This window comes from Pelmatolapia mariae, linkage group LG3_W, assembly GCF_036321145.2.
Source record: "Pelmatolapia mariae isolate MD_Pm_ZW linkage group LG3_W, Pm_UMD_F_2, whole genome shotgun sequence".
NCBI lineage: Eukaryota > Metazoa > Chordata > Actinopteri > Cichliformes > Cichlidae > Pelmatolapia > Pelmatolapia mariae.
This window is the reverse complement of record NC_086229.1, coordinates 34,803,612-34,827,095: the sequence shown is the minus strand read 5'-3', so window position 1 is coordinate 34,827,095 and position 23,484 is coordinate 34,803,612. Positions and strand designations below refer to the sequence as shown.

Here is a 23,484-nt window from a genome sequence, read left to right as displayed (position 1 = left end):
TTTATAACATTACACAAACCAAAGGTCTCATCACAGTGTTCATGAAATGCTGGGTGTATCCATCTTCTGGGGTGGGCCTACAGAGGAGTGCTGAAGATATCCCTATGAGGGAGCTACTGGTGAAGTTCATGAGTCCTGGTCGATCAATGCGATGAGCTTTAGTGTTCTTGGTGTTTCTTAAATGATGCCTCTTTCAGTGGGTCAACAGAACTTCTGGCACAGGACAGCTGTGATGAAAGAAAAAGAAGACGTTTCTCCAAACCTCTAGACCCAGGAAACCCAGCTTGGTCCTGATGGTCTCCCTCACTAGTTTCTCTCCAGGGTGAATGTAGCTGTTGATATAATATGAACTCTATTATTAAATGAAAAGAACAAATTAGACTACACTACTAAAACCTTCTGCTGCTATTTTTCAAGTTTACCTGGCTGTAGAGGGCTATGAAGATTTAAACAGTTTTAGATCCATTACACTCACAGTCTTAAATGTTTAAATCTCAAAGGACAGCATTATATTTTTGATATTAATAGTGACTCTGGGCCTCTGTGGATTGTGCAGGTGATGTCATCGCCTAAAAATGTATAACAAAACCTAAGCAGTGCTGAATCCTTCAATAACACAGACTACTAGAGTAGCAGGTGTGTAGCATCGCTAACTAGCTAGCAACAAGGCTCCAACACAGTGCGTATGCTAGCGGCTAATCTAGCAAACAAATTAACAATAGAGTGATTTAAGAACTTGTTACGGGTCCGAAATTGAGGACGAGAGTAAAACAATGATGGTCCAGAAGAGGTCGGTCAAACAATTGATTTTAATGAATGCACGCAGCGTGGAGAGGTGTAAACTGCAAAACATCAGTTGTACATCTCTACCCAAAATACACTCTAGATTGCTTTTATAACATCAGGGTATTGTAACACCCCTTCTTGCGTTTACAAGCACATAATTTGCATGTACAAAACATCCATGTATTTTAAGAGATAACTGCAGACACAGAAGTTCCCCATCCATCCAAATATGGTGAAGATCTCAGGCCTTTGAGGTCCCCATGGACTGGATATCCTTTCGTCACCTGTAACTAAGCAAACTCAAATACCACAAGAAGCTGAATACATTCAGGCCTTTGCTCAGCTACTGTTTTACTGTAACCATATACTCAGGCTCTGAGTTATGATATATATATATTAACTCAATCATTTTAAAGTAGTTATAACTGCACCTGTAATAAACATGTTAATATTTGATTATGATAACCCCTATAATATAACTTATAACATAATGCCAGCAGCTTCAATAAACACTTTGATGAAATGATAATTAATGTAATGTTAAGGATGATGGTTATATACAGTTCAGCAGTGACCTAATTTCTTTAAATATTACAATTCCCTCTCTTGATGTCTCTCCAGAGACATCACCACACCATTTCCTTGGGTCACTCCTCGACCCACTCTGTCACCTCTACATCCATTAATGGCATCATGGGCCCCGAAACCACCATTCCCAGGTCCACTTCCTTCGCTCTGACCCTCTCTAGCCGTCCTCTGACTCAGCAAATCAGAAAACCACCTCATGTCCTCTAGGTGGTCCAGTAATAAAACACCAGCTCCCACTTGAAAACACTTCATGTTTAAGTGGTCCCTGCTCCTTTTCTGGGTCCCTCTCTAGTGGGAATCTTCTCCTGTAAGGGATAAAAAACAAACAGCCTCTCTCTGCTACACCTTACTAACCTACTGTGTTCATCTAAGGTTCCTGTCATTATTCAAAGTTGGTTCACAATATCATGTTCTGGGCTCTATCCATTATATTAACTTTACTTAATCTCAATACTCTTTATGTGTGTGAGCAACGCTTTTAGTTCTATTAAAAAACACCCCGGGTAAAATATACACCATCCCTATGTCAGCCTAAATGTCCGCTAGAAAACACACTTCAAAATTTTCTATCATCATTTACTCCTCTTTTTGCTTCAAGCATATACATAACATGCAAAAGTTACTGTTCATACCAGTTTAGACAAGTTTCCATTATCTACAACATTTTGTTTCACCCGGCTCAGTAGTTGCTAAGCAGAAACAAAGCAACATGTGGTCCACCTTTACCCTACAAAATAAATCCATGTCATGTTTGTGTCTGTAAGCATGTTTTCCATTCATTCATTACACTCCACGCCATTCCTGCAAGTTAGGAGCTGTAAATTTAAAAGCTACATAAAGTCCAGGCCTTCGGCCTGGCCTATATTTAAATCATGTGTGTTTGTAAGCGTGCATGCAATTAACCTGCTATGTTCTCATCTTCCCTCAACATGTATCACCTGGACACTCTCACCAGTGAAGCTTAAACCCTTTTGGACGGAACATCAACTCTAAATAAGCACAGTTATGCTTTGTGTATGAAATCAACTCAACCTGTAAATAGAGACATCACTGTTATCACAAACATATTCAATACTATTAAAATAATACTATACAACATGTTATTAATGCAGTCATCATAAGGCAGATTATATGATAGCAATAAAAATCTCTAAATCCCCAATCCCAACAGGTCCTGTTTTTAAATCTTCCCTGACTTTCCCTTCAAGTTCTGCTTTCTTAGTACAATAATTAGGTCCTCCTAATCCCATTACATCTGCCATATTGATTCCTTCATGTGTAAGTGTCAGATTTCGAGCATCTAAAACTTTACTCAGTCTCTGTTGTGCTAATGATGTCATAGTTAAAACCTGCAAGTTCACATAAGCCACCACACTATGTGTAGTCAAAGCTTTTAGTGAGTGTCCTCTCCCTACATGTGCTGTTTCCTATATTATTTTGGCAACCCCTGCTGCATGCTGTGCACATTTAGGGTGCCTTGCTTCTGTTGGACTCAACCTTATGTTAACCTACATAAGTACCTGTCTTAAGAGCGACCTCTGCACAGCTCAGACGCCAGTTGCAAGAGCTCTCTAACATTAGAATCATCAGCTGTGACTTATATAGTGTTATTTCGGTACTTTATACTTCACACATTTTGAATGTTGTTTATATGGGGAGTTCCTCTTTTTGTGTCTATATCTACTAATATGCCTTGTGCACTAAAGCTTCCTGTTTTTTTCAGTCTGGCTGAGCACTTGTTTGTGAGTAAAAGGTGGCCTTGCTCTACAAGCCAGCCTTCATTATTAAAGTACATAAAACAAGATAATGGGCAGGTTCATATTAAAAATATAGCTTTTATTCTTAACACCAGTCCCCGTTTTTTCATTTCTCCCCTGAGAAATGAACTAATTCCTAGTTTATGACATTTAAGTTTACTTCAATACATTCCCATTTAATTTTATTTATATAGCGCCAAATCACAACAAAAATTGCCTCAAGGTGCTTCATATATACAGGGAAAAATCCACCAATCTTGTGACCCCCTATTGAGCCAGCACTTTGGCAACAGTGTGAAGGAAAAAACTCCCTTTTAACAGGAAGAAACCTCCAGCAGAACCATGCTCAGGTACGGGCAGCCATCTGCTGCGACCGCTTGGCGTCAGCTAACAGAGACTTTTGAAGAGAAATACTTAATATTTAATAATCCACATTTCACTATTCTATTCCTCCGTTCAAATTTTATTCTGTATTGTTCTTTATTTGTTATTATTTATGTTTAGATTGTTTATTGCTAGTCTTGGTTTGTTGTTGTCTGTTTGGGAGCTGACATAGTCTCTATGGATAAGCGTCTTTTGGTGGGGTAGCATCAGGAGAGAAGCTCCAGAGAGGCATCTTTCATGTTAAACACTAAAATATAACAAAAGAGATCTTCTCAACGTGTTGTATATTTTTAATATTTCCTTATTATTTTGTCATAAAATAAATCAACCAAATAACTTAAGCTGTGTGACAGCACCTTGCGTTTACGCCGGGCTGTGAACTGCCCTGAAGCTACACCCCCTTTTACCCCATTTAATTTCTCAATCTTACTTTAAAGTATTCCTGACCTTCTCCTTCTCTCATCTGATCATCTCAAGTACGTCCTGTACCAAATTTTCTTCCTCTTTTCAAGTCCCACATTTAATTACAAGCTCTAATACATTTGCCCTATATGGCTGTTCCAACGTGTTTCCTGTCAACTTAACAGAGTTATTCTCAAAACTCAGAGCTGAGGTTCCCCTTTCCTAAGTCTGTATGTTCTAGAAGAAAGCAAGTCGGTAAACAAGTTTATCATCACAAAGGTTGTTAGGTAAAGGTCACGTAGACATTTGCTTAGTAACCCTAAAAGAGCACATTTCATGTAGCTAATCACATATATTAAGACCCCCCTTTTTGTGACACATCTCATGTGTTACAAACTCAAAATCCTTCACTCAGGTTAGGGAATTAAAAGAAGAGTTAATCATATCATATTAGGTATAGATGCTCCGGGCCTTCAAACCTGTGTTTAAGGAATGAAATCAAATTAATCATCATGTCAAAATCCCTTCTTGGCTCCATCCACAGCCTGCATCCTTGAAATGTCCTATAAACAAAAGCCTGTATGTTAACTAGAACATCACCTTTTATACTCACTTTCTCCACTTATGATCCAACCTGTGTTATAAAACAAAACTTAAAACATAACAATTATCAGTCATGTGTCCAACCTTAGTCCAGTCTTTTGTCAGTGTCCAGTCGGTCCAACCTATGGTCTGCCTGGTCCGTCCATTCACCCACACATTCACTCACACGCATTAACATCGGGTATTGGTTGACTTCCGCACAAATAATCAGATTTACCACCTTCAGCAAACTCAGTTTATTTATATACTCATTTATTTTCTTTTTTGTTGTCTCTATTAAAATAGTTCTTTATACTTTTGGACTGGATTGGCTCGCTGCAATCCTCTTAGACAGGGACCCACAATCTGACCCATTGTAATTCGGAAAAGGTCACCTTACTTTTTGTTTTCCTGAGACTATTGTTGGCGCCGTTATTCATTGTTGTCTTTTGCAGGCCTGCTTAGAACAAAAATGAGAAAAAAGAGAGCTGAGTATTAGCTCATCAAAGTACAAAACAAAATCACCTGACAGGTTTTTTCTTTATAAGTGCACTGTTACAAAACCCCTTAAACATGTCCATGTTTATTAAAACTCCCTCTTTAAAAATAAAACAACAACTTCAAAAATCTTCAACAATCTTAAATTTCAGCCATAGAACACACCCAAAACGTAAAAAGCTACACCGTTTCGTACACAATATCCCCCTTTAAGCACTTTACCAAACTCACATTCAACCAAACATATAAGCACGTTCTCACAATATGTCAACACTAATTTATAAACCTCTTAATCAAATTTTCACCTCTCAACTGTCTACTTTGCTTCCTTTCCTCAAGGCCTCAATCACACACACACAGCAAGCTCCTCTGTCATCACTCACATTAGCTCTCCAACTAATTTTCATACTCAGTCACAAGATAAATACATGTTTAAACCTTATCACATTGTTCAATTATTTTCATTTTCTTTCTATACTAATCGCCTACTTTTATCAATCAGTACGAGAGCACTCCTAAGGCACTCTTTTAAAACTGCGTTAATACTTTTCTTGTGTTTTTTCCATCTTTTTAAATCTTTCCATCAATTTTATTAACCATTCACACCATTCTCTCACTCATACAAGCAGCAAGCAGATCTTCATTGCATATGCTTATGTTCTTAGCCAGGTTTATTCAATGTCTCTATGCATTAAACTTCATGAGCTTGTTTTTTTAGAGTTAATGCATTTTCTGTTTGTGTGTGTTATTTATGCATCTATGGCTCCGCAGTCTTTCAAACTCCTTCCCAATTCTCCAGTTAAGCAGTCAGTTTTTTCTTTCCCCGAATTACTAACCCTCTATTTTAATTTCCCACCTTAAATAAGCACTCCTAATCTTCAGCCAGGAGGTAGGGCCTGTTTTCCAGGTTCATGGACACATGATTCTGTTAACAATTCAACCAGAGACTTGCCTTAACATATCCATTGGCGTTAACCTACAATTTTCTTCCAACTGCTGGATCTTGAGAGTTGGTCCGGGTCTGCTTTGCTCCTAAAAATAACAAACTAAGACATTTGCATTATTATCACGGGTGCCTAAACGACCCACTAAACCACCCATTTCTCTTTTTCTAGTCAAAAATACCAATTATGTCATGTATGTAAGCGTGTTCTTCCTTGCGTTATGTTGTCATGTAAATGCAGTGTAAGCTGTTTTCTTCATTGCATGCCAGGTGATCATCTTAATTAAGTGTAAGCAGTTTCTTCATTGCATGAGTGTAAGCTGCTTCTTCATTGCATCCTTATGTATTCATTGCATTTTCATGTATTCATATTTAATTTATGCATCTTTTCACTGAGCTCTACATTCAAACTATCTCACTTCTGATTCGTTTCGAAAATAATCTCAGATGTAACAGTTTGTATATGTGTGTTTTCTATTCATTAATATGATTGTCAATTATTTTGATTATCTTTACCTTTTGTATTGTTTACCTCTTTTGTTGTGATGTGGTGGACATCCCTAAAACCTCGAGAGTCCAGCGTTCAACTTCAACCCAATCATATCCTATATGCTCGCAGTCAAACTTGTCCTGGTTCACCTGACCTTGGTCCCTCTCTTCCCACTGTCCTGTTCGGCCTTCAAAGCAAACACAGTCTGTTTCTTCTCTGTCTTGATCTTTCCGTCGTCTTCTTTTACGTTAAGTTCCAGTCTGGCAAAATACCACATTCAGTTCCTTCGCCTCAGTGCCCCCCAGTCATTTGACACTGTTCTTGACCAGCCTCCAGTTCCCCCTGCATATTTCATCATGGGGTTTCCTCCATTCTGCTTCTGGAGTCGTCAGTCAATCTTATTTTCATTTACTCTCTTGTTCTTCCCCAGCCATCTTTCAGTCTTCTCTTTCAAGCATGGCAAACATGAAACTCAGTGCCCAATGCTTTTCCACAGTTCTTTATCCCACTGTTCAACTGCCCAGCCTGTAATTCACAGTACATGTTGCATACATGCTGCTGCTGGCGTCGTCGGTGTTAATAGTTCGGTTCCTTTTGTCTGCTGTTGATCCACGATGTTCTGTCGGTCTTCATCAGGAGATTAGCTGGCCTTTGAGCTTCTTCTCAGAGTCAAGGACAAAGTGCCAGGTGAAGCTATAATTTTAAGCCAAAGAGTGGCCTGTTTTTCCCAATTGTGTTAATCTATGCTTTTGCTGCTGTGCTCAAGGGTTCCAGGTTTAGAGACGTTCACCTGTATTAACACACTAAAGCATATAATTAGTATCATATTCATTGTTTATCTTAAAACCTCCCTTTTGCTTCATCTGCCCACAGTTAACTCTCTCTCTCGACTCTGGGTGCACACTTGTCACCGTGAGCTTCCCTTTTATGGGCATGCATTTCCTGTCCCAGACACACACACGGTTTCCTGATTCTACAGCTTCTGCAGAGACTTCTTTTTTGATTTCACAGTCTACAAATAATCAGTAATTCTACTAAATCTTTATTTAAAAGCAATATGCCTTCATTTCACTCACACACATTTTAATAGCGCTCTTTCACACATCAGGACAACTAACACTTCTCCACACACATCACCATTCTTTAGGTCAGTTTTGTAGCATCAGTCACACAATCATTTCTTGAGTGGGTGTACTAAGTGCATATACTTATGTGTTTTCAATCAGCGTCAGTGGGATTTAGATTTCTATCCTGCCTACAGTATAATTCCAGGGCCCGAAATATAACAATACTACTACATGCAAAATCTAATAATGCTTCTTCTGATCGCCTTATTACTGAAGTTACTAAAACGCCGTAATGAATATCTGAAACCACAGCGTGACATCGACAGGTTACATCATAAACATCTCCTGTCCATGTATATTCAACTACACAATACCCTTAATCCAACATGTGTATTTACACAAACTGTTATAAAATGTTAGTCAAAAAACACGGTGTGATTACAAAGAGTCAATAAAACACAAATCCTATTACTTTCAACAAGTATTACGTCGTTCAAGGACGTGTAAAGCAAAACCCATACTCCAATTCTACATGTATCATAAAGTAGTCCTCGTATTTAACAACCGTAATGCCAACAAAGTAGAAATAAAAGCAATTCTTCCCTTAAAACACCAATTCAAGTCGTCCTTAACCCAGGCTCTGCAGTCAGTCATTAGCCACTCATTAGTAAACAGGAAATGTCACTCTAAATAAGTCACAGGCATCTCATTTACATAGACACAGACACACTCTCAAAATAACCAGCCTGCTGCAGTGCCCGTGGCAGACAGAGTGTATATACAAACATAGAAATTATAAGTAGAAATTATAACACAGAGACGTCTGATAAAAGAAATAATATTTACAAGGCCTTAAAGTGCATAACCTACAGAATTTAGACAAAATTTTAAGTTAACCCTCCAAGGGACAAACTCCAAGTTTTTTATTGTCAATAACCCAGTATCAGGTTCAACCTGTATCTGGTCTAATTGCTAAAGTTCCTAAGTCAATTTAAAAGCGTCCAACGCCCAAGGTCCAACCTTTGCTACCCAAAAAAGCGCAAGTACCGTTCCAAACGGTAAAGTGGTCCAACCACTAGCTATTTTGGAGGTTCCCAAGTTCTCCACGATCGCTAATCGGACTATCCCTTCCAAAGGAAAATCCCAAGCATCCCCAGGAAATTTGGAGCGTCACCTCCGAGAAATGCGCTTCCTAGAACTTCCCACAGTTCCGTCCTACAGAAATTTAATTATGTTTTTTAAAGACATCCTGTGAAACCACAAAACCTACTGCATTGATGTCCAAGCCCAGCTTTATATTCAATTATAACTGTATGACCATATACAGATTTCAAATGACCTATATCCTAAATTCAGTAGTCCAACTACTTTAACTTGTCCTTTTCCTATTTCCGTTACTTTTACCTATTCCTATTCAGTAGTCCAACTACTTTAAATTCTCTTTCCTTAGCAGTCCAACTGCATTTCCTTTAATCAGTACTGTCACTTAACCTTACATTATCATTAGTTCAACTTCAATTCTCATGAGATTTTCACCAAAATCAAAACAGACCTTTACCAGTAATTTTCAGTGAGTAGACTTTCAATTTTGTAATAGTCAATCTGGCACAGTTTGGAAATAATTCAACAGGTAGTGCCTTACCTTTAGATAAGCCGGCTTATGTCCCCTCACTTCGACCACTGACTCGTGTCTGCCTGTTTGAGCACCTCGGACCCTCTCGGTCTCAATCTCCAACTTTCTCCCTCTCTCAACCCTCGGCCAATGCACCAAATGTTACGGGTCCGAAATTGAGGACGAGAGTAAAACAATGATGGTCCAGAAGAGGTCGGTCAAACAATTGATTTTAATGAATGCACGCAGCGTGGAGAGGTGTAAACTGCAAAACATCAGTTGTACATCTCTACCCAAAATACACTCTAGATTGCTTTTATAACATCAGGGTATTGTAACACCCCCTCTTGCGTTTACAAGCACATAATTTGCATGTACAAAACATCCATGTATTTTAAGAGATAACTGCAGACACAGAAGTTCCCCATCCATCCAAATATGGTGAAGATCTCAGGCCTTTGAGGTCCCCATGGACTGGATATCCTTTCGTCACCTGTAACTAAGCAAACTCAAATACCACAAGAAGCTGAATACATTCAGGCCTTTGCTCAGCTACTGTTTTACTGTAACCATATACTCAGGCTCTGAGTTATGATATATATATATTAACTCAATCATTTTAAAGTAGTTATAACTGCACCTGTAATAAACATGTTAATATTTGATTATGATAACCCCTATAATATAACTTATAACATAATGCCAGCAGCTTCAATAAACACTTTGATGAAATGATAATTAATGTAATGTTAAGGATGATGGTTATATACAGTTCAGCAGTGACCTAATTTCTTTAAATATTACAAACTATAAGATGATAAGCTATGTGTCTTTTTTTATAACAGTGACATGGTTGTACTTACCTTAATTAGACGAGTCGTCAGTCGCGGTAAACCAGCTAAAAACTGGAGCAGCCGGGCTACGTAAAAAGTGTAGGGGGGCGTGTTTGCGGTCACGTCCAGCGGGTGTGTGGGCGGGAGCGTTACACAGTCGGTCCACCTCAAGTCACTACTGCGCAGACTCTGGCTCCAAAAATGCAACATGGCAGCCTCCACAAGCGGGATATTTTGGCTTCATTTTTGCACAATAAGAGGAGGCGCTGTCGTGTCGTACATGTTTTCTACAGTCAATGGATCAAATGATTAAAAAGAGTCAATCATGTTAAATCTGAATATGAATTTGATTAAAACCTTTTAAAACTGAATTTGAATGGAATAAAATCATTTCTGCTCTTTAATACCTAAACAATTCAGCTGTATATGGTTTCCAATGAGTGCCAAATTGGCCTTTCTGTACAACATCTACACATTTATGTATTAACAGTACTGTAATGTTTCGCTTTAGAAACCTAAATCTTTACACAGATGATGTTTATATGTTGGTTACTGAATTTCTGAAATAAAATGTGAACTGAAGGATAATTTTTAAAGGGTTATATGCTGAAAATAAGTAAATAAATAAATTAGCCATGGAAAAAATCTGTTACAATATCTAAAACTCTGATCAAGTCTCACAAGAGTTAGCTTTATTTTGATACCAAGATTGTATACAAAGAGTTTCTAATTTCAGAGAAACACTATGTTTATTTTGGGCATTTCATTTCAGAGCAGGAAGCTCAGAAAACCCCTTTGGACCTTAAAAGGTTAAAGTGCAATTAAATTGTGGACATTCACTTTTAAACCTTTTGTGAAACGATAAAACCTAAAAGTCTGAGTATTATTCTTTATGCAAACAGTTTTTGCTTGTTACCCCGTGCTTAATAATGATAATAATAATGATAATAATAATGATAATAATGATAATAATGATAATAATAATAATAATAATAATAATAATAATAATAATAATGATGCTACTAAACTTATCCCCGAAATAACAAGTGACCCCATCAATAGTGGAGCTACACTGTAAAATGTAATATTTGTTTAATTAAAAATATTAAATAGGCTGAACTCAATTTTTATCAATTTGTTATTAGAACTCAATTTAAATACGTTAGCAGTACTTTTTATGCAAAAACGCTGATAAACTCCATTTATTTGAGTTGTCTTAATTTAGAAAAACTAAGTAAGCTGGAGGTTTTGCTTCTCAGTGCGGAAGGATGAAAGATGTGTTTTGAAAATGCCACGTGACTACCGTCCTCCTTCCTGGCGGATCAGTCCGCATGTTCACGGTACATTTTTTATGGAATATGTTGAGCAAACCTGGAGAAGCGTCAGCTCAAGATATTATTGTTGTCATTGCTGTGGATCTTTACCTGATACACTGACTTGGTGAGTAAATGTTTACTCTTATTCAAACTGATTTTGAGGCTTCTCTTAGTTTATCACCAGGTTTAAAATCTTGCTAGCTAGTTAGTGTTAGCCTAGCGTTGCTGCTGCTGCTGGGCTCATGTTACTTAAAAATTAAAACCACAGCCTTAAAAACCTTACATAAAACTATGTGGTGAAATTTTCTGTTGATTGTTTGAAATAAATAAGTGAGATAAGAGCCCAGACAAAATTCTTTGGGAGGTGCAGCCGTTAGGGGTGGGGTGGGTGTGGGGGGTGGATAACAGAGCTCTCCGAAAACGTGGAAGCACTTTTGCAAATATGTGATATTTTGATAAATTAAGTAGATATTTGAGCATTACACAGCTACATTCTCGCCTGAAAATATCTTAAAAGGTTATTTTGTGACCCAGAAAGGGTAGTCTGGGGAAAAGGAGGATCGTATTTGTCGCCATGGCTGTCGGAGCCTGTGCGTACTTGTAAGCGCTGCAATGGCGGAGGAGCTCCGCTAAAAAACGTATTACTTTTTCTGGGTCACAAAATAAACTTTTAAGATATTTTCAGGCGAGAATGTAGCTGTGTAAATTTCAAATATCTGCTCGATTTATCGAGACATCACATATTTGCAAAAATGCTCCGACGTTTTCAGAGACGTCCATTTTTTTTTCATGCTTTGTGGCAGCTTTTGAACATCTGTGGCATCTATTAATGTCAAATCTAGCCTTTATTTAACAACATAAGCAAACTCTATGTTACAATGATTGCACAGCCATTAAGGATCAAATCAATGTTCTGTTTTTTTCTCCCTCTGCTTGCTTCTTACTGTCTTTGAGGCTCAGGACCAGCACTCCTGTTGTTGGACAGAAACACATCAGTGGTAAGTGTTTTGGTTTTCCAATATATTAGCAACTGTCAGTGACATTTATATTAATCAGGCTGAACTTTAATCATACTTTAGATCAGCCTGTTTTACTTATTGTTTTATTTGTGCTTTGGTTTGGGGAAGTTGTTTCTTTACTGATCTTTTCCTGTCTTCTGTTATTAGACTTGAGATGTGACTGCACTATGCTGTTGCTGTGACTCCAGTTAATTCTACAAGACATGCTGTGTAAGTAAACAAACAACAACAGTTTGGTCTGCATTTCTTGAAAGATCACATCCCCCAAACTTAGTTTAGAGGGTCTACACTGTATATAGTGAAGTCTGCAAGTTTTCTAACAGCAAAATTTAGATATATTATTGGCCATGTTTGCATAGCCCTTTTTAAAATGATGCTTTCATGACATTATTTTATATTGAGTTGTGGTCACGGCTATCCAGACTGACAAGTGGGACATTGAATGTCACCTCTCTGGTGGGGAGGGAGCCTGAGATTGTCTAAATTGGAGTCTGTTTTATACCAAATGCAGAAAAAAATGTTTTAAGAAAGCAATTAAGTTCATGTTCCAAAAAATATGATTGTTTGCTTGCAGGACACCAGGAGAGATGAGTCCTCCGTCACAGATGGTGTGGTTAGTGAAGATGGGCACCTGCAGGTTCAAGCTCATTGCATCTCCAACCCACATCCACTGCCACTGTACTGAAGGGAAGTTAAAGACTTTCTTCTGCACCTACATTTGGATCACCTCGATCCATGATAGTCATTCAGGCAGTAATGCCTGGACTGGAAACAAGCATCCTTAAAATATTACAACATTCCAGCTCCTGTGTTGGAATGGAAAACGAATGTGTTGTTTAAATCAGAGACTGCACTTGTGACAGAACAATAAATATTTTATGTTGATTATATAAGTAATGTAAGTACAAAACAAACTTGTGGTAGGCCTAAACTTATTTTCAGAATAATTACATCTGAGACTTTGTTTCATTGTAAGATTATAACAGTGATGGCAATATAATTGTTTGTTGTTCAGCAGAACAGTGTCCAGTATGTTGGCTGTTGTACTTTGTTGTGTTTGAAAATAAAAGTTGTGCTCATTTTAACATCATTACAAAAATTGTTGTTAATTACTTTTAATCATATTCAGGTTACCACAAATTGTTTTTTCATTTAGTTGAACTTGAAATGTTTGTCAGTAGATAAACAATTAGTATTGTACAGTCAGAAATATCAAGTTATTCTTAATACTGCAGACTTGCAATGTATAAGTTGTCCTAACAGTCATCTTAAGTAAGCTTTACTTAGTTTTTTTGAGGCAACGAGTTTCCATAATTTTTTTGAGTTCTGGGAACTAACGAGGCTGTACAGTGTACTCAAAATGAGTAAGTTGTCCTAACTTGGCCATCTTACGTAAACTTGATCCAATTTTTTTGAGTTCTGGGAACAAATGAGCTTTAACAGGTGGAACTTACAGGATTTGACCTTTAAGGCTCCTCATGGTTACTTCTTATCAGGGGTAGTAGGGATGACATCTGGATGATTTTTTTTTTCCTGTTACTTTGTAAATTTATTTGTTTGGTTTTTTTTGTTTTTTTTTTTTTAATTAACATTTTGGAATCACTGTACAATACCATCAAGTTCGGCAATTTGTCATTACATGTGTTTCTTTTTTCCTTTTTTTCCGTATTTAAACAACTAAAATATTCATGCGAAAGAAAAAATGAAAAAAAAATAAGAAAAAAAATGAGAAAAGGAAACAAAACAGAGAAAATAAATAAAAAATATAAAAGGAATTTTTTAAAAAAAGGGCTTGTAGGGAGTGTTTTTTTGTTTCCATTAATATAATTAATATTTCCTCTAGTCTTCTAGTAGTTGACAAAGTCAAAATCCAAAGCAAGTACTGGCCTGCGTTTTTTAATATAGTCCATCCATTTCTTCCATCGTGATACAAACAGGTCCCTCTTGTAGTTCAAGTCTGCTGTCATTTTCTCCATTCTGTAAATATCCATTGTGATGTTCATCCACATGTTCATCGTTGGGCTCTCAGAAGAAAGACATTTTTTTGTGATAGCTTTTTTGCCTGCTGCCAGTAAAATATTAAACAGATATTTATCATTCTTTGTCCATCCTTCTGGCATAAGTCCAAAAAATAGAGTTTTACTTTCCAAAGGTAAATATCTTCCAAATGTCTCTTGTATAGCTGCATGTATTCCCTTCCAATAAGTTTTAATGACATGACAGTCCCAGAAAATATGATAATGATTTGCATCTGTATTTCCACAATTTCTCCAGCAGGCGGAAGGGTTACCTTCATAGTGAGACTTTTGGTGAGGCGTAATAAAATATCTTGCCAGACATTTCCACCCAAATTCCCTCCAGCTCTGTGAGCTGCTACATTTCCATTGATATACCCATATTGTTGTCCATTCTTCCTCCTTTATCTCTATTCCTCCCTCCATTTCCCCTTTTGTTTTGATATATAAGGTTGAGTGTAATTTCATATTTGTTAATCCTTTATATAGGTCACCTATAATACCTCTATTTTTATTTGAACTGTATGCCCTTTTAAATATCTCTAGCTGTTTACTTAATTCAGCCTTAACTTTTATCTTTTTGTTGACAAAATGCCTCATCTGTAGATATCTATACAAATCCTGTGTTTCTAATGAATATTTCTCTTTCATTTTATCAAAACTAATTAGTCTCCCTTCCTCCATTACCGTACATAATGCTGTTAATCCTTTATTTGTCCAATCTTTGAATCTGGTGTCCAATTTATTTGGAGCAAAATGTGTGTCATATGCACACCACTTAAGAGTTGCTATATCCTCTTCTAGTTTATATTCTTTTATTACTGTTTCCCAAATTTTAAAAGTCAACTTGATCCATGGATTTTCAATAGTTTTTATTAAATCTTGCAGGCTGCTGTCTGCTATAATAGCTTGTATGGGGATAGAGGTCAGACCCTCCTCAATGTCTTTCCATTGAGCAACATATGAAGGATTACACCAGCATATCATAGGCCGTAATTGTGCTGCCCAATAATATTCCCTAAGAGAAGGTAGGCCCCACCCCCCTTTACCTTTGTTAAGTTGTAAGGTTTTAAATCTAATTCGGGGCCTTTTTCCTTGCCATATGTATCTTGACAAAATTTTATCCCATTCATTAAATTGTTTCTGGTTATCTGGACATCTGGATGATTTCAAGGTAATTTGTACCGGGCAAGTCCCCTCCCCCAAGAAAAAGGAGAGCGCTATGAAAGCCACGGCATTACAACGTGCACCAGCTGTTGGTCTCTCTGGGCATGGCTGGGTAACCATGATTACCTGGGAGTTACAGTACATGATATTAATGAAGAGTCTGAGCTGCATTCACATGCTCTGACTGTAATAAAAAAAAAGACATTTGACTGAAACGTGTGATTCATGTTGCACAGCAGTGGGACATTTGAAATAAAGTCAGCACACTCAGTACAGACAGTGCAAGAAATATGATGCTGCTGCCAGACGTCTGCCTTTGAACACGTCCCTGCATCGTGCATGTTCTCCAGAATTCTGTCACAGTATCTCTGCAGAACAGTGAGTTTGACAATGTCCTGGCCAAATGGACAAAGGCTGTGGGCCACAGAATTAGAATAGCAAAAAACTGAACATGAACAAAAGAAAGAGTCACTGATACAAGACAGTCCAACCAGATGGACTTCACTCTGGACATGATTCAAAAGGATCAGCAGAAACGAGCAGCCGCTCAGGGACGTCCCCTACACACAACGCCAAGGCAACCACAGCTGACACGGACCGAGTGCAGAGGTTGGAAACAGCTGGAACCCTGCAGGTATATTTAACATGATGTATTTCTCACTGTCCTGTCTGTGTGTGAGAGACAAACAGCCTCTGCCTGTCCATTAGAGTGCTGCTCCAAACATGCAGCACATGTACTTGGCCACAGCTGCAACATCTGTACCTGTGAAAGGTTTTTCTCTGTTGCTGCTCATATTGTACAGAAGAAGAGAGTTTCTTTATCATCAGAAAATGTCAATGAGCTTGTGTGTCTTAGCAGCTGGCTCGGTGCAGAGGAGGAAGAAAATGTCAAGTCAGAGGAAGATAAATCATGTTGTTAACTCAACCTGGACGACTGAAAGAGTTTTTCTTTGTCTTGTTTCTGACTGAGATTCTCCAAAGGAAATCCAGCACAAACACACACTTCACACACTCAAAGTCCTGCACAGTAAATGAGCTGATGAGCGTTTGTGCTGCTCCCTGATGACAGAAAAATAGTTCTGCTGCTTCCTGTTCTGAAAACACACATTTATAAATGTTCACTTGCTGTTGATCAAAGGTGCCTGTTATAATGTTATGTTGGTGGCTCTGGACTCTGAGGGAACTTTGTTTGGAACAAACTAGATCAAATGTTGACGTCCTGGCAGAGGCAAAGAACTTTGATTTGATATTTGATTTGATTAGATTCATGTTTCAGCTCAGACTGACAGAAATATTTGAACTGCTACTGTGTTAAAGGGAACACTGCTGTTAAAAAGCACCTGATTTGTTTCTGCACACTGAATGTTGCACTTCTCATACTGCAGTACTATTAAAATAAGTACACAATACACTACTTTTGAAATCATGATTGCATGTTGCTGTAACAAAGCCATTAATGGTGATTCAAAGTGTTCATGGTTGCCCAGCACAACAAATGATTGTACAAGTGTGACTGATCCACTTTCTAATGTGTGTGTAGCCCACACTGTGTGTCACTGTGTCACAGGTGAGTCTGTGTATCCAGGTTCTATGAGGAGAACAGGATATAGTGACTGACTCCATCCTCCATTTAAATAACTCACACCAACAACTGAACAGCTTTGCCTTTGTGTAGCCGACACTTCATTTTAATGTCCGTCTATTCTGGTTCATCTGGTTTCAGTTTCTATAAGCACACAGCCAATCACATGCGAGGATATAGGATAATATCATTTTGTGAAAAACAGAGAGGGTGAGAGACGCGACAGTCAACTGGAGCATGCGTCTGTCCTCTCAGTAAGTGAGTGAGACAGTAGACAGAGGTAGGGCTGGGCCATATTATACTGTTCACGGTAATACCGGTATAATGTTAGGCAACGATAAGAAAATGAAATATCGCGATAGAATATGAGTAAAACGCGCATGCACAGTGCCTTTGTTTTCATACGGACATGGCCAATTGTTGAGTGAAACAGATGAACCAGAATTGGTTTTTAAAAATGGTGCAACTTCAGTGATGTGGAACTGGTTTGGTGTTTGTCCGTCAGATACACGATAAAGCACATTTTTTTTGCAGAACATGCACGTGGGCCGTCATTATTGCCATGTTTGTCGGACTAAGATGCTCTTAAATCTGGGAGTAATTTGGGTCCTAAACTCCATATTCTTCAGGTCAAACGAACACTGCAGCATCACTGAGAGTTAAAAACTGTCTAAATTCTTTCATCTTTAATAAAACGATCAGCATTGCTACTTTACCAGGTGTAACTATGAAGTTTAACTTCCAGGTATCCATGAAAACAGAATTTATTACACTTAACGGAGTTAGAAGTTAGCAGGAAGCTAGCGGAAGTTAGCTCGCTAGTTTCGCTAGTTACATAAACATGATATAGCATGTTCTGACTGAGAGATTTCTGAAAAAATTCAAACGTACAGCTCTGCTATCACTTCCAACATAAATAAAGACAGGAAACTAAACAGCAGTGACGGTTGTAGGGTTACTGAAGTTGGGCTACCTGGTATATAATGATGTGCTACGTAATCGCTAGCGACACAGCTATGTTAGCATAACATAAACAGTGAAGCTGGAGGATGAACGCTAACACTTTTCCACTTATAAAAGTTAACGTTAAGGTTCCTGATGGTTAGAGACAAATGCAATCGCATGACAGGATGCTGTAAACGGACCAAACTTCAGTCAGGAGAACAACTGAGATAATCTATCCACAATATGAGGTTAGTCATTAATATACTGCAACAACATGGGAATAGAGCAGCTGTGATAGAATACAGCATTAATGAATCAATGGTACAGAAATGGAGGAAGCAAGAAGAATGAGTTGAATAAAGTTTGATTTATCGGACTGCTTTGTTTCGCTTAATGTGCCTTATAATCCCGTGCACCTTATGGTCCAGAAAATACGTACTGCACACTGCAGTTTAATGTTGCAAAGCACCTCTTTTTAACTTCAGTGGATATTATACATGGTTATGCTAAGTATATGTCAGCCCATTTCTACTGGAAATGCCTTTTGGTTAAACTTTCAGCAAGGAATTTGCATTTGCACTGTTAAATTTTTATATAGCTTTAATGCACATAAAAACCAGCTTCTTGTTTAAGTGAAAATAAATGGAAGGTTGTCTTTTTGCGCTAGTAATATTGTGGAGTTGTATTTTGTCTCGCATCAATTATATCGTCAGTTATATCGTTATCGCAAATTTTCAAATATATATCGTGATAAATATTTTTGGCCATATCGCCCTGCTCTAGACAGAGGTGAGGAGGGCTGTGCGAAAGCAAAAACACATAAATATGCCTGACACCCGTAAACGAAGCAGCATCTGGCTGCAGTTTAAAGACTTTTTTTGTCTCGGTCTTGGTCTTGGTCTCGACTCGGTCTCGGTCTTGGTCTCGTCTCAACTTGGTCTTGGTCTTGGTCTTGTCTTGGTCTCGATACCCTCTGGTCTTGGTCTTGTCTTGGTCTCGATACCCTCTGGTCTTGGTCTTGTCTTGGTCTCGATACCCTCTGGTCTTGGTCTTGTCTTGGTCTCGGATTAGGCGGTCTTGACTACAAGTCTAGAGCTAACTAACTAGAACATTTGATGCCAAACTGTCTAAACTGTGTGAGCAGCTTTCATGGCTGCTCTGTGTTACTCTACAGCCTCTCTTTAACTCAGTCCTCTCAGTTTTTTCCTCCTTACAAACTAGAAAACCTTCTTTTTCAGCTTCTCCATTCCCAAGCTGTGGCTAAGGTGCTACCAGCATGCACTCTCAGTCCAGCTCACTCAACAGTTACACTCATCACCCAGACTAACACCACTCCACAAGTTCACCACTAGGAGGTGATAAAAGACCACATACAGTGAGATTATCACTAAATGTCTGCTGTGTCTGACAGTGACTTGGGTTTTTACTAACTGGCTACATGAGCAGGATTAGCTGCAGTTCCATCTTTGTAAAAGAGACTCAGCAGCAGATTAGAACCAAAAAGAAACATTTCTACCTTTTCTGCAGCACCAGCTGACACCACTCTTCTCACAGCAACATACAACTCTCATGGCTAGACTCTTCACTGATTGGATCATGTTGCTTGTGAAAATATAAAGTCCCAGCAGTACTAGCTGTTTTATATACTGTTTATAATAAGCTAAATGTGATTATAATGTGCAAATAAAGCCTGAAGCAGCTAGCAGTGTTAGCATCAGCACCAAGCCCTCTTACATTTATACACTGTTTGAGCTCCAATGGCTGCAATCTACAGCCTGTAAGATAATGATTAAAATGCTGTCTGTAAACACAGTGTCATCAGTCCAGATGTTACCACATTACTTTATGATACTCAGATTTAACAGAACTGAGACAGAGTGATTAAAATGAGCGCTGTCAGTCCAGTCAGTCCTTGTTTTACTGCCCTCTGCCAAGTTAATATGGTGTAACTGATTCTAGGGTCATTTGTTTTAATTACACATGTCCACACATTCATTTTGACCTATAAATAGAAAACCATCAAATCTTTGTAGGTTTACTTTTATATAATGGTCATCTTACATATTATGTAATCATCTTATATGAACACATCCAGTCTTAGCTTTTTGAACACAATATGTTGACCCTAATCAATGAATTCCCAGGATATCGCACTGACTGTTATTTAAGCATTCGTTGCACCTGCATTTCCTACAACACCTTTTCAAATGTTAAATAAGTTAGATAATCTAATTTCTTACTATTCACAAAATATACATATTATCAGTGCTAACCATGTCACAACAATATTGCTATGATGAATACTTGATTGCTTAGAGATAAATGAAAACTTGGCTAAGCATAGCTCTGTTTCTTTGTCATATATATAAAATCACCCAGCACGCCCCTGCGGGCGGTTTATCCTTCAAGCTTGGGTCCTCTACCAGAGGCCTGGGAGCTTGAGGGTCCCACGCAGTATCTTAGCTGTTCCCAGGACTGCGCTCTTCTGGACAGAGATGTCCGATGTTGTTCCCGGGATCTGCTGGAGCCACTCGCCTAGCTTGGGAGTCACCGCACCTAGTGCTCCGATTGCCACGGGGACCACCGTTACCTTCACCCTCCACATCCTCTCGAGCTCTTCTCTGAGCCCTTGGTATTTCTCCAGCTTCTCGTGTTCCTTCTTCCTGTTATTGCTGTCATATATATATATATAGATATATATAGATATAGATATATAGATATATATAGATATATTGTTTTTGGTATGTCTATTTTGATTCCTTTATTTGTTTTTTCCTGTTTTTCCCCACTTTAAGCTATAGTCAAATTCGGTTTTGTATTAATCTATTGTTCCAACTATTGTTTCTAATTTTGTTTAAATTTTATGTTTAAGTGAGGCAATGAGTCATGTCACTATGAGCAAACATATTTTCCAGAACAGAAATTTGATCTCATCTTTTCAGTCAGAAATAATCCATTTGATCACATTTTTATTACTAAAATGTTCTGAAAAGTAAATTCTGATATCTGAACAAACAGCTCTATAAAAACCTTCAGAATACAGGAATTGAACTGGAAGGTTTGGTGGTTGAAGCACTGCTAAATTAAAGATTTTGTACTCAGGGGACCAGATGGGACATTTCATTGCAAATGAAAGACAGAAAGTGAACAATATCACTAAGAACTCAGGCACTGATTCCTACAATAAGACATTCTCATCAAGTTACTGTTTATGCAGTAATATAAATCAGATTTTAAATGATCTTTAGTGGAAATTTTTAAATCCTGACCTGAGTGTTTCCATTTTACAGTGTGGACTCTTCACCACAGCAGACAAAATTTTTACTCCTGAATCTTGCAGGTCAGAGTTACTCAGGTCCAGCTGTCTCAGACTAGAGGACTGGGAGCTGAGTGCTGAGAACAGAGCCTCAAAGCCTCTCTCTGAGAACTGACAGTGACTCAGTCTGAAAAATGAATGAAATATTAAACAAACACTGTTGTTAAAGTGAAATAAGGGTGGACTAAAGAGTTACTAGATTTAGCAATATGTAATCCTGTTTTTTTTAATCCTTCATTCCTTACTAAGAGACAACAACTGGATGACACTGAGGTTTATTGGCTAAAATAAACTGCTCAAAGAAAAAAAACAACAGCAAAATGATACTCGCACAATGTTTAATCAATTCTGGTACTGTATTACAAATGCCAATTGGGCTCCATGTGCCAGGCAGTGAGGGCAGTGCATTAACACCAAAGTAGCTGACAGTGATCAATATTAATCAATAACTCTCTCTGCTCATTAAATTATCATAAAATTATTGCAGAAGTTTAACTGACTTTTTTTCCAAGTAGTGGATTCTTATTGGTTAATTCTGTCAATTGATGAAAAGCACAACATAACTTGATCTCACCTCAGAGTATTCAGTTTACAGTGTGGACTTCTCAGTCCTGCTGAGAGAAACTTCACTTCTGAGTGCTGCAGGTTGTTGTTACTCAGGTGCAGCTCTCTCAGACTAGAGGACTGGGAGCTGAGAACTGAGGACAGAGCTTCATAGCTTCTTTCCGACAAGTTACAGAGACTCAGTCTGGGGGAAAAGAAAAATTTTAAAAGTCCATATAGTAAAAAGATTAGAAATGTGGCAGATTACCATAACTTCAATATAAATAGATCCTTCTCGCTCATACATTTAGTAAAAAATAAGAACAAAAGCTACACTTGATTTGCTTAGAATTGGTTTGACTTTTTGTGTTAACTCATTAAGATTTCAGAATATTACTTGATCTGACCTGAGCGTTTCCAGGGTGCACTGTGGACTCTGCACTGTAGCAGACAGAAGCTTCACTGCTGAATCCTGAAGGGTGTTGATACTCAGGTCCAGCTCTCTCAGACTAGAGGACTGGGAGCTGAGTACTGAGGACAGAGCTTCACAGCCTCTGTCTGAGAGGTCAGGGACACTCAGCCTAAAGAAACAAAAACAAAATAAAAACATATTTTGAAAAATTGTCATTTGATAACAATGTTTGTCATTAATTTAAATCACTTCTTATGTTGAACCTTTACAAGAAAGACAAATGTCAGTGTCAGTGATTTAGTAAAAAGCGTTTTAGTTTAAAAAACAATTTCCCTGCCTAAATATAAAGACCTGGAACTTGCTCATTAAATGCAACGCTAAACAAAAACAAGTGATGACTTCTCATTCTGTGAACAGGTGATAAACAAGTCTGTAAGCATTCAGATATTCTGGGAGACTGAACCAGTGAAGTTTTCATGGAAATTATTTCTACTAAAGCAGATATAGTGATTAGTCCTTCCATCAGTCGTCCACAAAGCAGTGAGATAGTCTCAAGTCTTATTCTACACAGTGTAAATGTCAGTGTCCTCTGGGTCCTCACTGATCATTGTATTCTGTCACAAACTGTCAAGGTTCACAGACTGTGTACAGTCGGATATCAAAGTGCAAGACATCGGAGAGATTGAAAAAAAAATCAAGCAAATAGATCTGGCAATAGGAAACCAGAAGAAACACTAGGAATATGACTGAATCTGACAGCAGCTGCAGATCCTGGGAACTGTACTGGTGAGGCTGATTGTAACATATAGAAGTGAACTAATCTTCAGCTGAGCAGTGCGCTGATGCAGAGCAATAAGACCAGAGGAGGAATGAGGGAATTGATGATTATCACCTATGGCTCCATCACAGTCTTTGAACATCTTCAGTCACTACAGAATGATGCTGCTAGGCTTTTAACCAGCACATGAAACAGACTGGATATTACTCCTGTTTTAATATCCTTACACTGGTAACCAGTTCATTTTAGAATTCATTTAAAATCTCAGTCCTTACTTTTAGAGCCCTGTGTGGTCAAAGCCCCAGTCTATATTTCTATAGTTTATATTTTCTGACCTTCTAGAACCCTACAGTTCTTCTCACAGTCTGATATCTTCCAGTCAAAGACTAACTAATTTATTCAGACTCTAGTATACAGAGTGGGCTTTAACTAGTTTTAGGCTGTAAGAT

At 38.0% G+C, this 23,484-nt stretch overlaps 2 protein-coding genes across 2 annotated transcripts in view; one reads left to right on the top strand and one right to left on the bottom strand.

The window, feature by feature from the left end:
- Positions 1-23,484, top strand: part of LOC134622284 (NACHT, LRR and PYD domains-containing protein 12-like) — a 1,346,881-nt gene that overhangs the window by 770,909 nt on the left and 552,488 nt on the right. The gene's annotated exons all lie outside the window — the stretch shown is intronic.
- LOC134624399 (uncharacterized) overlaps positions 1-23,484 on the bottom strand; it is a 342,378-nt gene that overhangs the window by 105,371 nt on the left and 213,523 nt on the right. The window contains exons 19-20 of the mRNA XM_065470000.1: positions 21,877-22,050; positions 21,256-21,429 (exon numbers count right to left, since the gene is read on the bottom strand). Of these exons, the coding sequence (XP_065326072.1) occupies positions 21,256-21,429; positions 21,877-22,050 (348 nt within the window). The remainder of the gene's footprint in view (positions 1-21,255; positions 21,430-21,876; positions 22,051-23,484) is intronic.